The 18,486-nt window shown below is 34.5% G+C and overlaps 1 protein-coding gene across 9 annotated transcripts in view; it reads right to left on the bottom strand.

The window, feature by feature from the left end:
- HMBOX1 (homeobox containing 1) overlaps window positions 1-18,486 on the bottom strand; it is a 196,810-nt gene that overhangs the window by 34,481 nt on the left and 143,843 nt on the right. For all 9 annotated transcript variants that reach the window (XM_019828625.3, XM_019828626.3, XM_019828627.3 and 6 more), the window contains exon 6: window positions 18,107-18,260. In XM_019828625.3, the coding sequence (XP_019684184.1) occupies window positions 18,107-18,260 (154 nt within the window). The remainder of the gene's footprint in view (window positions 1-18,106; window positions 18,261-18,486) is intronic.

The following is an 18,486-nucleotide window of genomic DNA, read 5'->3' as shown; positions in this document are numbered from 1 at the left end:
GATACTACTTCCTATTGCTGAAATTACATAGTCCATTTAGACTTCCTCAACCAAAAGGCAACTAAAACAGAAATAGAATATTTACCCACCAAGTCCATATTCTACTATCCCAAGATCTTCAAACGTAAAACACATAAGCAAACCTTGGTACAGGCTGTGAATGTTTAGTCTACCAATAATGACTTCCTAATGCACTATTACAATGAGTGGGGTACTAAGTAGAAGTTCAATAAATACTTGTTGAGTTTAAAAAAGAAAATGCTCATTCATTTTCTGTGAAGATTTTTCAGTTAGTCTATAAACTGGTCTCTGTCTGTATTAATGTTTATAATATGCTTATAATTCTGCTTCTGGGATGAATCATATCTTCATTGGTGACTCATCACCTACAACACCAATATTTCCCAAACTATATATACTTTATTTCTTTGTAAACTGTGTCCAAAGAACAGTATGAGGAACATGGGGTCTTTGTCGTGTTTAATTGGTCAAGGGACTAGAGAAATGAGGGGTCTTTTTTTTTTTTTTTTTTACAAAATGAAACTGCTGGCAAATCTCTACGAGGATAGTGAGAATTTTTAATCTGCCTCAAAAACACTGTGATAATTTCTTTTGGCTATTTCTGTTTGACCAAAAAGGAACCAGGAAGTGTAATTTGCCAATTTTAAAATGCATTTAAGGACAGTTCATCTTCTTACTGGCTATGAGAAATGGATTGGGATAACTTTACCTGTCAATAAGTGGGAAAGTTTTGTTGTTTTTTTCCTCAAATAGTCTAATGGATTGAAATGAGGTCATGTCCAGGCTCCTGCTGTCTTATATAAATGTTAAGAACTTCCTTCTATTTGCAGAGATACAGGAGGTGTAGTTCATTATGTTCTACCCGAGTCATTCCATAAGAAGTATGAAAGAGGTTGAACTCTTTTTAAAATTCAACTTCCAGCATCCATTAATTCCAAAATTTATAGGAAATTCTTGCAGCATTTTCCATCTTAGAACAGCAATGACATCAGAAGTGAGGGAAAGGAAAACCAGCTTGCCAGGGGTTGCAGTGATGGCAAGACAACCTAAGGGAGGGCAGAGTACATATATTTTAGGTTCTCATTCATTTTAGACCAGAACAAACATTTGATTTTACAGGACTCAACTCTATTCCCACAGAGTGGTTTGTGTGTGGGGGGAAATGGTGGCATGATGGTCGGGCCAAGAAAAAATGACATCAAGGCACTTGAAAGTCATTTTTCTGTTGTTTTTGAATCATTTTGATTGGATCATTTTAAATCATCCAATTATCATTCATCATAGAATTGAACTGAATTGAAGGACTTACAACTTTAACAAAAAAAAATCCCCTCTTCTGAGCCTAATATGTCTCATAGGGGATACATAGGGATAACATTTTCTAATTGAAGTTGTAGAGCCTTCCTAAATATTCAATTCGATTAAGTTTCAAGCAACACTTACTGATGTCAGATTTCATGCACAGCACTGTGCTAGCCTAGGAGCCAGCTAAACATAACCACACCCTAGCCTGTGGGAGCATATAAACCTCACCACTGAAGTGCCAGGTAAAATTTACTTCATGGATAGTGAAATAACTCATTCTGGTAAAGATATGGTTCAAATTTTCTTCTATAACAGAAGTCAGTAGAAGAGTTGGATTTTATTTTATGATAATCCACTTCTGTAATGCAAGTGAGCAGGGGAAAAAATGGGTCAAAAGATTTCTTTAAAAAATGGAAACAGTTGGAATTTTAACATATTTCCTTGAACACATAGAAAAAGTAATATGATTTAGGCTCTTGTCTTTAAAAAAGGAAGGCTGAAAAGATATTTCAAAATAGTTTCAATTTTTTAATTCACAGGATGTTTCGCAAATATTAAAACAAAATCTGCCACTATCCTCAAAATAATTTGACTCCCTGTCAGAAAAGAGTTCCTACTGATGCTTTATATGTGGGAGGAAAATGGCAGGAACAACCTAGAAAATGGATTAAGAGGTTTTTTTTTTCTTCCAATCAGGAGAACAACCATACTTGGGCATGGATGCAAATACACCTCCTTTGAGAAAGACAAATGTTACACTTGTGGCGCTACAAGGGTTTTCCACAATCTGGATGCAACTTACTTCCAGCCCCATTTCCTGCCTGACTGACCAGACACTCCAGTTACCTAATTTTTCATGCCTCTGTGCCTTTGCCAAGAATGCTTTTCTTCCTCTTCCCAATGCATCAAAACCACAATGCTTTATAGGACCCTGCTTGAATGTTGCCTCAGTATTGCCTTTCCTCATACCACTCTCCTCGGTCCCACTGCACTTGGTATCTATCTCTTCTATGAGCTTTTTTCAGCCTGGCTCCCCCAAAAAGACTGAGGCCTACTGGGGTAATGCCCTATCTTTCAATATGCTTACATATGTCTCAGCACTCACTTGTTACAGTGCTGGGCACAAAGGTGATAAATGACTTTCTTTTGAGTAGAGAAATGCTAAATAGACTTCTATTGGCTGAAACTTAGGAATACAAAAAAATAACTTCAGAAAATTCCATTTTGAAGACACCTAAAATTCTTTTTGAAAGTTCTTACTTGTTTAATATTTCTGCACTGAGTATTTAGGAGTAGGAGGCATATATTTATTAAACTCTTACATGTGTGTCCTGTACCACACTTTGTACTTTACATGCACTGTCGTTTAGCATTAAATCACAGCACTCCTGTAAGATAGGTATGATTATTATAGTCATTTTATAGCAAGGAATTGACTGAGGATATATAGCTAGTAACTAAGACAGTTGGGACTAGAACCCCAGTCTAACTCAAATACCTGTGTCCTTAACCACTATATTTTCAGAAACAAAAAGACAAAAGTATCATAAAAATGTACAAACTATTCAACATTTAGGGGAAATCATTTATTGAAAAATTTTATTACCTCTCCCAATCTTTTATTTTTGTATGTTTTGTTGTATGTTGAATGTATCTTTATATCTTTTTTACATTATTTTAATAATGTAAGTTTTCTTTTATTGCTTAACATTATTTCATTCACATTTTTGTTCAGATTTACATGGTCATATCTGTCATTCTATCATGACATTCCATTCAATAGACTGATCATCACTGACTCAGGCACTTCCTAAAAAGCTATCATGGTTACATGTAAAGAAGTTGAAAGAAAAAAAGTCTCTGAATTTCCTATCCAAACAAAATTACTATCTTAGTCAGATACATGACCTCTTTGGTCCTAGATGTGAAGAAGTTATTCTCTTCAGTTAGTCCACTCAATTTAGCAGCAACATAACACAGAAGAAAATGAGATGTAAGTTTCTTTGCAATTGTAAAGTAATGAAGGAAGTTTTACTCTTAAGAATTAAAATGAAAAATAGGAGTAAGCAAATTTCTTCTAATGAGTGAAGATATTTTTTTGTTTTCTCATAAGAAAGAAGGAAGTAATCCTTACTACCTAAGCTCATAAAATGTAGGTGAACAATGATTTCTATGCATTTTCAGGTTGTAATACCCTTAAGGTATTTCATTACTATAATATATGAACACAGAAATTGAGAGATCAGAACACAAGCTGACTGACAAAGTGCTGAGACAGATTATGTGAATATACATAAATACAGTCCTAGATAACTAGTCTTCTGATAGAACTTAGTTATCATGGAGGTGATTCTGTTCTTTGAAGTTATTAGTCTATTCATGTTGTTATGCTAAGCACCAATTATTTTCTAAAGATTTAATTCTAGGATTGGAAGTGTTTTCCTGTCAAAAGCCATGGAGTCTAAGAACAAAGGGTCCACACGAAACAAATTATTTAGAATCATAGAGCAATACAATTTGAAAACTTGAAAGATCTTTGGAAATTATTTACTAATTCTTTGAAAGATATAATGGCCAATTTGTTTTTAAATGATAAAGGATCATAATACTTTATTCAATAAGTATAGGAAATACTAAAGTATACATTGCAGTTCACATTATGATCAACTAAGAACAGAGGTGTGATGGTAGAAGGTGTACTTAAAGGAAAAAAATGTGAGGGAGGGAAAAGGGAAGACTCAGAGGGCATGAGAGAAGTAAGAGATGAATAAAGAAGCACAGACAAGAAGAAATTCAGTGAAATGTGGTAAGTGGACTTTTGTCTTACTCATCTTTGCATCCCAATTCTTGGCATGCAGGTTAGCACACAGTAGACACTACACAAATGTTTATCACATAAAAATTAAAGAGGATAGAAAGAAAGGGCTGAGGGATACCTGGCTGGCTCAGTCAGAAGGGCATGCAGCTCTTGATCTCAGGTTCTTGAGTCTGAGCCCCACGTTGGGTGTAGAGATTACTTAATTAAGTAAATAAATAAACTTTAAAAAAAAAGGGCTGAGAAGTTCAGCGAATATGCTTTTTTAAAAATCATATCCTATGGTTCATATGGGAATGGATTCAGAATAAGCAACTTAATCTCATTTCTTCTGTGAGTTTAGCCAAGTTGATTAACCTATTAACTATAGGTTCTTGGTTAAAAAAATAAACTATTTGAACTGTATGATCTTTAGGGTCTCTTCCTTATTCTCTGCAGAAACAGTGACCAAATATAGGTAAATAAAATCAAAGGAATGTTCTTAGCTCAAATGAGGCTAAACTAAATCAGTGGTCAGAAGATGCAATTTATATATTTTTGTACAATGGACACCAATTAGTCCCTTTATTGTTCATATGATACAAGTTGTCATTCAAAGAAACATCTGGATAGGTCCCAAGCTCTAAGAAGAGCAACATTAGGAAAACATTTTTTGTTTCTGGCTAGGTATATCTTACTGAAATGAGCAGGGTCTCTTACTCCTTGGATTCCTATTTGGTATGAATACCATCAAATAATATTGGGACACTACAAAATAATACAGAAGGATACTGGGTGGTTATTTTTTCATTTTACAAAGTAACAGGATTCTGTCCAAGAGCTAGAGTGCTTTTTTAAAAAAAAGGCAGGGAGGGATGTTACTAGGAGAACAAGCAGTTATTTCTCCATTTTTTTATGGTAAATAAAGTCTCAAACTATACTACACTAATAACTGTCCTATATAATGCAAAACATGAAGAAAACAAAATTAAAAGAAAATATGGCTTCATGAAATGGGAGCTGAAGTGGAGAAGACGTCCTGTGTAAAAATTTTTTAAATCACACAGTGGTAATTAAAAGTAATAAAAGAATGATGGGAAGCAGCACGATGAAAACAGAGTGGGTTAATACCACTGGGAGATTACTATAAAAGATCACAGAAGAAAAAGACATCTTCCAGGGCCACTTAAGTTTGAACCTATGCGACTCTTTGGTCTTTATTTTATGTATGTACATACAACGTGTGTACTATATATCATCATATCATCATAATTCAGCATATTTCAAAGTCAGAAGACTAGGAAAAGGAATGTTCTCTGTAGGTCAGGGTTTTGATGACTGGCAAAACACGAGCAAGCTTGCACTGCAGTTGTCTGAGCCACACCCAGTCTGCAGTTAAATATAGAATTTAGTTTCTGGAACTATTGGTCTTCTTAACCTTCACAGTCCAAGTATTCACTGAAAAAATTAAAAGTAAAAAGGAGAAAGGAAAGAGACTGAAACCAAAATCCAAGTACTAATAAACTGTCCTGGGAAGAATTCCAAGATGCAGTAAATACAAGAGAATTAAATTACAGAAGCCTCAAGCAACATTCTAGAAACACACTTTACAAACTTATTTGTCTCTTCTATGCAGATTCTACCAGGATGTAGAACACACTTATACAAAATGTATTTGTGTAGTTAGACCCATGTCTCTAATTCAGATTATATATTCAGACTGTATAACATGTCAGTTTAACAGCAGTGACACCAAATTTAGAGCTATGATTTAATTTTGGTTTGTTATAGTATTGTGGTTGTGACGCTATTTTTGCTCCTGAAGAGGCACTTTTATCCTAAGAAGCTATTTTTAGATGCTTAAATTGGGGGAGCAGGGAGGAGAGACACTCTCAAGCTAAAATTTTTAATACTGATTCTTTGCCGTTGGGAAGAATATTTTGGGTTTATTTTTAAAAGTTGTTTTGGAGACTGACAAAAGTTAAACAGCAACAAAAAATGTTTTCTTTATAATTTCAGAGGGTTCTGGGCTTTAGTAATGATTTTGTTTTATATTGCTCACTGAAGATGAACATGGAAAGAGAAGGAACAAAAAAAATAGTATACAGGTATACTGGCTCCATAAAAAAAATAAAAACATGCAATAAATAGTTTTAATTACAAATACACGAAGAATTACAAAATATTCATTTTGCCTCCGTTTTCCTGGACACAGATACAGACTGATCATTCAGCTACTGTAATGAAAATTAACAGCAAGAAGTACCCTATGTACACAAATCTGGCTCCAAAGCTAGTACTCTTAACCACTGTGTGCTATTTCTTCTACCTGTCACAGCCAGGTACTGTTAAATTTATTCCTGTATCTAGTTAAAGTCCTCTCCAAGTGGTTGCTTCTCTTTCTATCTCGCTTAATTGGGCTGAAAACCCTACATACGGAGATTTGAAGTGTTCTTTTCTCTTTCTCCCTTAAGGCCAGATCAGGTGCACAGCCAGGTTTCATTCTTTTGTGTCCCAGTCATATCCTAACACTCCAGAGCCACACCTGTTTCCACATACCCTGCCCAAATTGCTGAAAGGGGAAAAGAAAGGAAAAAAGGAAGGAGTACATTAGACACCTTGTTCCTGGGCCATAAAGCCTCCAACACTTCTGACCATAAACTCTAAAGACTCAAGCCAACTAGATTCATCATCCCTCTACTCCTTTCACCTAGAAGGTATCCATCCCTAGCACCTTGCCTCATACCTAGTAAGTCCTTTGTTGAATTAGCAAAAGGATGGTTAGGTTTGCTGAAGAAAAACCACATTTGAGTCTGACATTACATTATTTGCACAAGCAGCTATTTCTGACTTATGATATATATGATATTTTCTCGTCTTGTGAGTATGCAAACTACTGGAGGTAAGCTTACCTCAGTGCTAGCACATAGCAGATGCTATAAAAATAAATGAATAAGTATTAGTCAATTATCTATTCTATTTTATCCATTCAAATCTAGCCAGGTCCTCTTTAAATTTGTAACAATAATCTTTTTTTTAATTATGGAAATTTTCAAATCTATACATGTTTGTGTTTCTGAGTGTTTCACTCGCCTCATTTAAACAGGAAGCATGTCACCATGAGGAGAACGCGAGTTGGCAGAGAGAGCAAAGTGTGAAATAATTGTTTAGGATACTGGGAAAGACTGAACCAGGTGGGTATAGTATGAATGTCTGGCAGAATTACAGGCCCACTTGAGGTTCATGGTCATGAATTTAAAATGAGATCAGTCTGCAGAGTTTAAAGTTTTCTCTAGCCATATTTAGCTGCAAAAATGCAGAAACAGTATAAGCAAAATGCAAGACGTGGATTTGACCAGGGTTCACTGATACCCTGTGGCTTTAACTGTACCTGATATAATGATGCCTCCTAAATCTCCTTTTCTAGAGACACTGAGATCTCTTAACATCTTGAAATGAGTTCGCAAAGGGGCGCCTGGGTGGCGCAGTCGGTTAAGCGTCCGACTTCAGCCAGGTCACGTTCTCGCGGTCCATAAGTTCGAGCCCCGCGTCAGGCTCTGGGCTGATGGCTCGGAGCCTGGAGCCTGTTTCCGATTCTGTGTCTCCCTCTCTCTCTGCCCCTCCCCCATTCATGCTCTGTCTCTCTGTGTCCCAAAAAATAAATAAACGTTGAAAAAAAAAATTTAAAAAAGAAATGAGTTCGCAAAGTTCTAAGTGGAAAGAACTTAAATGGAAAAAGAACACTGGCTCAACACCAGTTATGAGGAAGGCATTCTACTGTGTGCTTTACATACATGATCTCATGCAACTCTTCTCATAATAGCATCTCCCATTTTATAGAAAACTGAAATTCTGAAGGATTAACATAAAATGAAGCTGGGACTAAACCGTAAATCTGTATGACTCTGAAGCCCATCCGCTTTTTACTGTATCGTAATACTTAACTCTTCTTTTTCTAAATATTTCAAATATTAAGAGATGTTGAATGATTTGCCCAAAATCAAACTATTTTCTAAAGGTACAGATTCTGTTTCCCAGAATCTGTTAAGTTCTCTTTTACACCTCCTGCTTTGTCATTTCTATGTTCAGTCTGTGACTAGGTTAGGTTGTTCTTTTCTTCCACATTTTTTTCTTACACCTATTACCTTCTATCCATTTTGTTTGCTTTGATAATATCCTTTGGGCCCTCGTCACTCATGCATAGACTACTCTAACAGCTTCCTAGCTGGCCTTCATTTTTCCCACTTCCAATCCATTTACATGTAGGCTAGTCATACTTCCTTCCTCTAATGCTCTTACATAAAATCTGTAAATAATAAAATATATACAGTACAAAATTTTGAAGATTAAATAAGGTCAACTGTCATACAGAATTATCAGTAAGATCAATAATTGTATACAAACTGTATATACTTATTCAAATATAAGATGCCTTAAGATATATGCGGGCAGGTACTACAACTTAACATTTATTTAAATTTTATTTACCCTTGGCTCTAGGCATCTGGTATGTGTTCAAATACATACTTGATTGGCTGATTTCTTGCCTATCTTCCATACTCATACTAATATTATCTAACAGACGATTCTAATCAGGTACAATCTCCTTTCTGAAAAAGCCTGAACACCAAGCTGTGGTAATAAATTAAGCATGGGACTTATTTAATTATAGCATGCACAGTATGACTAAGTCCTGTATAATCAAGGTAGAGATGCTCCTAACGAAAAACTCCACGTTCTGCCACAAAGAACTTAGTGATAATCTAATATTATAATACTCTTTTTCTCCTTCTCTAATTGGTGAACTAGAATCTGTCATCCATCAAAATGCAACCAAAATGTAATCATTTTGTTAAAGTCTCTTTCCTCTGATTGTCTGCATCTTATAGTCCCATAAACTCAAGTACCCATCTTCATAATAGCATTTATTCCTCAGTTCTGTAATTGCTTATACTATAATGCTCCGCTATATGCTTACTATAATGTAAAGGAATATATTTCAGGGTAACTAAAGAGTTGATGAGGGAAAGTTCTTCTTTATAGAAGAATTAGCTGACTAATGCAGAAGAAATGAAAAAACTGGAAGATAACCATTTAAAAAATTTTTAATGTTTATTTATTTTTGAGAGAAAGAGAAAGAGCACACGAGCAGGGAAGTGACAGAGAGAGGGAGACACAGAATCTGAAGCAGGCTCCAAGCTGTCAGCACACAGCCCGACGCACAGCTTGAACCCATGGACTGTGAGATCACGACCTGAGCCAAAGTTGGATGCTTAACCAACTGAACCACTCAGGCACCCTAGGAATATAACTATTTTGTAACCCCTTATTAAAAAAGTGACTAGGAAAAAGTCATTAGTGGATGACACAACAGTGATTCTCAATCCTAGCTGTACTTTAAAATCACTTGGGAACTTTTCAAATATACCTCTGCCTATGTCCCTGTGGTCAGGGGTAGTGTCTCACTGATATTTTTAAAACCTCCCAGGTGCTCCTAATATGCAGTCAAAATTAAAATCACTGCCCTAAAACTATTCACTAGATGGGGAACTTACTAATAAGTGGATCAAGATGACAGAACTGAATCCCATGGTTAATCCTATAGTTACTAAAAATGGGACAACCAGACATAATGTGCCTCCTTATATGATGTACTAGTAAGGACAAAGTAGCCAAAAGAGCTAAACCAAAATCGAATGAGGACTCTAGATCTAACTATCACTCTACAGAAAATATGAGGTGATGTTAAGAGACACATAAGAGGTGGGGCGCCTGGGTGGCGCAGTCGGTTAAGCATCCGACTTCAGCCAGGTCACGATCTCGCGGTCCGTGAGTTCGAGCCCCGCGTCGGGCTCTGGGCTGATGGCTCAGAGCCTGGAGCCTGTTTCAGATTCTGTGTCTCCCTCTCTCTGACCCTCCCCTGTTCATGCTCTGTCTCTCCCTGTCTCAAAAATAAATAAAACGTTAAAAAAAATCTTAAAAAAAAAAAAAAAAGAGACACATAAGAGGATGTAATTGACCAAACCTAAAATGTGGGAAATTCAATACAACAAATGCCTTAGTATCTTCAACAAATGAACAACATGAACAAAGTGTGTGTGTATGTGTGCGTGTGTGTGTGTATGTGTGTGTGCATGCACACGTGTAAGGAACTGTTACACATTAAAAGACTCAAGAGACACATCTATCAAATGCAGCATGTATAAATACTTTTGATAAACAAGTGAATGAATGAATGCAAATTGAAAGACTCAAGAGACATATCTACCAAATGTAGCATATATAAATACTTTTGATAAACAGGCGAATGAACGAATGAATGCATGCATGCATGCATACTAAAGGAGAAAAAGACCAATCATTATAAATAATAAATTCTTAAATCTTATACTCTGAAAAACAGGGCTGGGTGTGGAAAGCAGGGTTAGATGTGGATACAGAAGCAAAATAATTTTGATATGGGAATGAGTAAAATCTGTTTCTGTCACTGTCATATAGAAAATCTTCTAAAATATTTCAGTAGACTTAATGTTTGCTTTTTAATTTGTATTTGTATTTGCTTTATGATTTTGAGTAAAAATAAAAACAAAAACAAATTATTATGGGGCAAATATACCCATTATTTTCTTTATTGGGGATGAGTTACAGTTGTTCTGTATCACAGCCATCTAATAAAATTTTCTGCAGCGATACAAATATTCCATATAAAATTTTCTGTGATAGAAATACTGTCTAAAACTACAGTCAGTAGCCATACACAACTAGTAGGTACTTACATTGTGGCTAGTGTGACTGAAGAACTGAATTTTAAATTTTATTTCATCTTAAGTAATTTAAATTTAAATAGTCACATGTCACCACCGTATCAGACAGTGCAGTTCTAGATGACTACAGCTCTCCTCTCCACCTGCACTGTTTGCCCTTTTCCTTTTACTTCATTAACTCCTACCACATCCTCTATTATAATATCTCACAGCACCATGAACCTTTCCTTTCATACATGTATTACCATTGCAATTTTACCTCGATTTGTCTAATTATCTGTTTAATGTCTGTCTCTCCAAGCTGATTGTAAACTCCAAGACTGAAGGAACTATTTATGCTCACACCATTGCATTGTATAGTGACATTTGTTTATTTGTTAAGTAAATGTTATTAGATAACATTGTGTAGTTGAGGTTTTTGGTAATGAAGACATTCATTTCTCATAATTCTACATGATTTGATCCAAAATTTAGATCTTTAACACACATACAATATATGTACAAAAGTAGAGAAAACTGTACTATGAACCCCCAAGTAAGTACTACAGAAGCTATAGAAACCATCAACTTACAGATACTACTCTTGTTTGACCCACACCCTTGCCTCTGCCTTTCCACTTTGTGTTATTTTGAAGTAAATCCCAGATATCATATCATTTCATCATATTCTATATTTTAGTACATATTTCTAAAAGACAAAAACTCTTTTATAAATGTAGCACCACTTACATACAAGCTACCATTATCATAACTGAAATTAGAATCATCATTTATCCAGTGTATCAAATTTCTTTAATTGGCTAATACATTTTTAAAAAAACACTTGAAATAACTGAGTTATTATATTCTTAGTATCTCTCACATCATGGATTTTGTTGACCTGAATTCCTCATAGTATTCTTTGACAGAACTTTGTTTAATATTTCCTACCAACCTAGAGCTAGACCTACACGATTGATTTGATTCAGGTTCACTTTTGTTAGCAGAATACTCTATGTGGGTGGTGGTGTTTACATCCTCCAAGAGGTATATAATGCCTGATTGTCTGTCTTTTTGTTAGCACCTATTCATGATCATTGTCAGATCTATTATTTCATTAGGAGTTTACACAATGAAGATATTTTAATTATATTATTCCTTTTTCATTTATTAGTTGAGATCCTTCATTAAAGAAAGCCTTTTGGTTAATCAGGGATAAAGTTCATATGCGAAAGACAAGTTAAATAGTTCTTTCCTTTTACCACTTTTAAATATTTAGTTGGTTCTCTAACATTCTCTTGGTGTGACCAATAATTTTTTTAGTAACATTATTATATATGGATTTTTAATAAGTTTGTTGTGCTTCAATCTATTATCAATGGTAATAATAATAATGGTAATATAATTCAATGTTCAAATTACCCCCATCTTTGGAAGGGGGAGCCTTTTCAAGTTAGCTCCTGAGTCCCTTTGGTATTACTCACTTATCTGTAATGGCCTTCTTGCTTTAACAGGATCTCTAGTCTTATCATGTATATTTCCTGTGCCAAGTCTAGAATCAGACATTTCTCCAAGGAGTGCTAATGGCACTTATGACCACACTCTGTGCCCTAGGACTGCTAATGTCTACTAAGTTGATCACTGTTCATGGGTTGAATTAAGCAGAGATGGAAAGTACACCCTCTCCTTTTTTCCAAGAGAAACTATAACAAATTCACATTCTTATTTATAATTCATATTCAAGATTTTGGGATTTCCCACCAAAGTATAGCTGGCTTCTTAGCAGATATTGGCAAGCTGATCCTAAAATTCATGTGGAAATACAAGGAATCCAGAATAGCTGAAACAATCTTAAAAAAGAAGGAAGTGGAAAATTTGTATTTCCAGATTTCAAAATTTACTACAATAAAATAGTAATCATGACAAGATGATATACAGATCAGTGGAACAGAATAGAAAAGAAGAGATCCTTCACATTTTTAGTCAACTGATTTTTGACAAGGGTACCAAGACTAGTCAGTGGGAAAAGAATAGTTCTTTCAACAGTGTTGGGACAACTGGATATCGCATGCAAAAGAATGATGTTCAGTCCCTAACCTCACTCACATCAGATGTAAAAATTAACTCTAATGGATCAAAGACCTAAATTTAAGAGTTAAAAGTACAAAACGCTTAGAAGAAACATAAAAATAAATCTTGTGACTTTGATGTAGGCACAGCTTTCTTAGACAAACCAATAAAGGTGCAAACAACAGACGAGAAAATAAACTGGACTTTATGAAAGTCAAAAACTTGTGTACTCCAAGATCATCATCAAGAATGTGAAAAGACTACCCACAGAATGGGAGAAAATATTTGGAAACCATGTATAAGTGACTTGTATGTAGAATACATAAAGAAAACTTACAATTCAATATACAAAGACAAATAACCCAATTTAAAAAATTGACAAAGGATCTGGATAGACATTTCTCTAAAGATGAAATACAAATAGCCAATGAAAAGATGCCCAACATTATTGGCCAGGGAAATGCAAATCAAAACCACAGTGAGAATCTACTTTGCACACACTAGGAGGGTAGTAACAGTAAGACAGATAATAAGTATTGGTGAGAAACTGGAACCATCATACAGTGCTGGGTGGAATGTAAAATGGTACATCTGCTTTGGAAAACAGTCTGGCAGTTTTTCAAAAGGCTGAACACAATTACTATATGACCCAGTAATTCCACTAGTACACAAATTTTGTTGACGGCAGCATTAGCAATGATAGCTGGAAAAGGGAAACAACTCCAAATGTCTATCAACAGATGAATGAATAAACTATGGCATATCTATACAATGGAATATTATTTGGCAACAAAAAGGAATGCAGTATGTCAAACCTACAACATGGATGGACCTTGAAGATATGCTAAGTGAAAGAAGTGAGTCACACATGGCCACATTTGTATTATTCCATTCATATGAAATGTCCAGAATAGGCAAAATCTACATTCAGAGAACGCAGATTAATGGTTATGTAGGGTTGGGGGAGAATGAGTGGAAAAGGAGTGACTGTTACTGGATGCAAGGGCTTTTTAGGGGGTGAAGCGAATATTCTAAAACTGATTATGGTGATGGTTGCATGACTGTAAATACACTAAAAAGCACTGAATGGTATACTTTACTTAGGTGAACTGTATCTCAATAAGACTTGTTAAAAGAATAAATTCGAGATAAATTTCTATATGCACACACATACACATTATAGTGTTTTACTTATTTTGATTTTATGTTTATATCTGTTTTACACCAAAAACTTTGATTCCTAGAAACATTAATTATGATTGTATTATTTATATCTGTATCTATACAAATAAAAATAGCAACTGGGTAACAATATTAATATTATCGAATTAGTAAAAACAAGGTAAGATTTTTTTCTAGCTCTTCTTATCCTAAGCTGTATCCCACCAAGAAGCATAGTCAAAATACTGTGTTATAAAGTTATTTGATATAGGTTATGAATGTTTAAGTCAGTGAGGTTTGTTTCATTATATTTTAGGGGTCACCTTCCCCCCCATTTCAACTTAATTTTGTTTTATAAATACATAAAATATTTACATGGTTACAATGTCAAAACAGGGTATATTTAGAGAAGTTGAGCTTCTATTCTTGTTCCTTCTGTTTTTTCTTTCTCTTCTTCTATTGGTAGCCGTTTTATTTTATGGTGTATTCCTTCATTTTAAAACAAATTATAAGCAAATATATAAATACATAAATGATAGCCAACTATATACAACAGACAAAAAAATGTTTTTTTAAACATTATATTCTGGAGATCACTGTATATAGAAAAGTATTCATTCCAGTAGTTACAAAAATGTAAAAAAGCCTTACGAAATATTTAATAGTGATAGTACAGAAGGACACAGTATGATTTTCATTCTCTAGGAAGGAAAATTCATTCCTTTTGTTGTGGCATAGCACTCTATTATTTGAGCCTGCACATCCAATGTGTGGGTGCACTATAATTTAATTACCCAAGTCCACCACCCATACACACACCGGTTGTATTCAATATTTTGACATTATTGCAAACAGGGATGCTGTATTTATATTTTTATCAGTTTACCTCTGGGATAATTTTCTAGAAATGGGAATGCTGAGTCAAAGGGCAAATCTGTGAATAACTGTCCCTAATAATGTCAAATTCCTGTCCACAGAAGTTGTTCCATTTTGCATTCCCCACAGGCAGTATGTGAGAGTGCCCATTTCCCTACAGCTCAATCAATATGAAAATGTTATGGAACTTTTGGATTTTTGCCAGTGTGATAGGATAAGAATAGTATCTCAGTGTAATTTTAATATGAATTTCTCTTAGTATGAGTTAAATTGAACATCTTTTTATATGTTCAAGAACCATTTGCATTTGCTTTTCTGCTGATATCTTTAGTTTTCTACAGAGCTGTTGGTCTCTCTCTTATAAAAGCTGTTTATACATCAGGGATAATAATATGTGGCCAATATTTTTTCCAATTTTTCTTTTGTTTTTATTTTTTCTCCCCAAAGTTTTTTTCTTTTTCAAAAAAGTTTACTTATTTATTTTGAGAGAGAGAGATAGCAGAAGTTGGGGAGGGGCAGAGAGAGAGGGGGAGAAAGAATCCCAAGCAGGCTCGCCACTGCTAGTGCAGAGCCTGATGCAGAGCTTGAGCCCATGAAACCATGAGATTGTGACCTGGGCTGAAACCAAGAGTTGGACACTTAATCGGCTGAGCCACCTGGGAGCCCCCTCAAAGTTTTTTTTACGTTATGTAATCAAATTTATCAATCCTTTCTCATATTTTGGATTTTGAGTACTAGTTAGGAAAAACTTCACCATTTCCAGGATACCCATACTTTCTTCCATTATTTATATGGACTACCTTTTTTGATTCATCTGAAATTTGTCTTGTGTACGGTATGAAGTATGGAGTGACTTTCACTTCTACTAATATATTTGAGTAACCCTAGTACTTTGCTGGATTTACAGTCTGTGCATAAATATTTATCCACCTATTCAGTGTAGGAAAAAACATCACACATTGCTCTGAGGCTAGGGAATTTTATATTCCATGTTAGAAAATAAAAAGTTCCACTTTCACAAAATGAAATCATTCCATGATCTTCTGTACTAATGCTATTAAATACTTTGAAAGGCTTTTTGCATTTCTACAACTACTGGAATAAACCACATACTTTCTTACTGGTTGTGCCAAGTAAGATAAAATTAAACCTAAGATAACCAATTCCTGGATACACTTATTAAAATTAAAGTTAAAAAATGAAAATTAAGATTAAATGGGAGTCTTGCATGGGGTAAGTGCTCAATGTCTTTTTAACTGAAATTTAATTAGTGTGATTCCATGGGTAGATTTTGTTGCTTTGGGAAAAAATAAAAAGAATCGAAAAGCTTATGAGGTTCAATTCTGAAAATGCATTAGGAATATCGCCTATCATTATTAATATTATCAATTTTATTATTTTTTCCATCCCTAATATTATCAATTTTAAAATTAATCTCTCCTCATACAAACATTATGTGATAAATGTATATTGGTATCTTTATGAGTAAATTAAATGGCTGAATCAGTAGCAAAATTAGAACTTACACCAACTAGAAACTAATACCAAAGCCTACTTTGTTACCAAGAGGAAAAGGTATAGTACCACAAATAATTTTTAAGTTTGGTATTATTTAAATTTATGTGTGTTATGTGTAAGTTCTGAGGAAATTTTTTAATAGAATAAAAATTTTTAGATGAAAAAAATAAAGCAGATTATAAACGTCAGGTCTCTGGGATGAAAATGTCTCACTCTTCTATTTTAACTGCTCAAGCATATAAGGATTTGTTATTCAATGAATGGCCTCTACGCTAATCTACAATAGACAGAGTGAGAAAAGTTATAGATGATAACATCAATGAATAATCTATAGTCTCATTTTGGCTACTGGATCCAACATCCTCATTAAGCAAATCTTTTAATTTCAACCTAATCACAAGAACAAAAAACATGGCCTCAACTTCGGCATTTTAAATCTCCTTCTACTTCAGGTAGTGATGTCTAATGAGCTGGGAGATAATCAGGAAATAGGCAGGAAGAGAGATGACAGGAGTCCAGATGATATATTAAAAACCTTCATTTTATAGATAAAAAAGTTACTGCTTAGAGTTTGTGAGCTGCACAAAGTTGCACAGTTGGTTAACGGCAAAGCCAAATCCGGGTTTCAGGTCTTTGACTCGCAGTCAAATGCTCTTTCCAGTTTGCTGTTCGACTGATCAGATTAGACAATTGGGGAAAAAAGGTGAAGCTGGCTCAAGGTCAATATGTATTCTATGTCAACATTGTATTCTATGTAAACATATTCTATGTTTAACTTAGAAGTTAAAGCCAGTTTTAAACGTTCAATTCCATTCTTTTCCATTATTGAAATTATTGAGAAATCTCAATATGAAAATTCAATTGTTTTTACCTTTGCCTAATATATTCTTTTTTCTCTATATTTATTCTTGGGAAGTAAATAGTTTTTAAGTGGAAAATTATTACCTTATTGAATATAAAACTCTCTATCAAAACAGAATTCCATAAACATTACTTTTAGGTAGGAGACTAAAAGGGCAATTCTACTACAGGATCTACCCTAAATATACTGAACATTTAATAATCATATTTAATTAATCTATACCATTTTGGATAGAAAAACAGAAGCTAAGATCAAATTCCAATCTAAAACATACCGAGTATACTGACTATGGATAAGGTACTGGTGCTAGAGTCAGAAGATAAATTAACAAATCAAAGTAAAAAACAGTATTTTTAACTTTTAGGACTGAGCTCATTTAGGCCATACTCCTGATTGAGGGAGTAAAATCTCAGTGGCCTTCTATATAATTATTCAATATTTCTGATGAAAATAAGACTTCAAAGAGCATTTCCAAAATAAAATATAAAGATCTAAACTCAGAAAAAGTCTTCTAAAGTTTCTTAAGTTACTGAGAACACTATTTTAGTTACAGTCATACATGTTAACTCCAGTTTTATGAATTACAAATGGTAAGATCTTATTTCAATAATATAACGTTTATAATACCCCAAAATATATTTTGAGATAGAACCTACATCCCAAATTACTCGTCTGAAATGGAAACTGTCCAAATCTATCTGAAGTTTCTCTCTTTCCTAAGTTTGGGACATTGATCACGGGAAAGGAGACACATACCTTTCCATGACAGCGAGGCACTCCTTTCTCCAGGTAAATCGACTCCCTCGTCGTAGTCGGAAGGTGCCAGATGTGGCAGAGACTGGGGGAGGTGTTTGTCTCCATTCTGGGTCCTCTATTGGAATGGGGGCTGGTCTCATACTTAGTGTAGCCCCTGAAACAAACAAGACTTTTTAGCAAAATACCTTGCAATTTATTAAAACCAATGACAAATATAATCATGAAATCAACAATAAATTTTTGTCCTTCTATTGAAACTTGTGAGCCAAATACATTTGCTATTTACATTAAAAAAAAAAAAAATCCCCAGGGTCTCTTACAGTGCCCCATGCCAGTGCAAACTGTTGCCCTGAAACATTGCCTGGCTTCTGTGCCACAGG

This window comes from Felis catus, chromosome B1 (genome assembly GCF_018350175.1).
Source record: "Felis catus isolate Fca126 chromosome B1, F.catus_Fca126_mat1.0, whole genome shotgun sequence".
NCBI classification, from domain to species: Eukaryota; Metazoa; Chordata; class Mammalia; order Carnivora; family Felidae; genus Felis; species Felis catus.
Note: the sequence above shows the minus strand (reverse complement) of the source record. Positions and strands in the feature narration are given on the sequence as shown.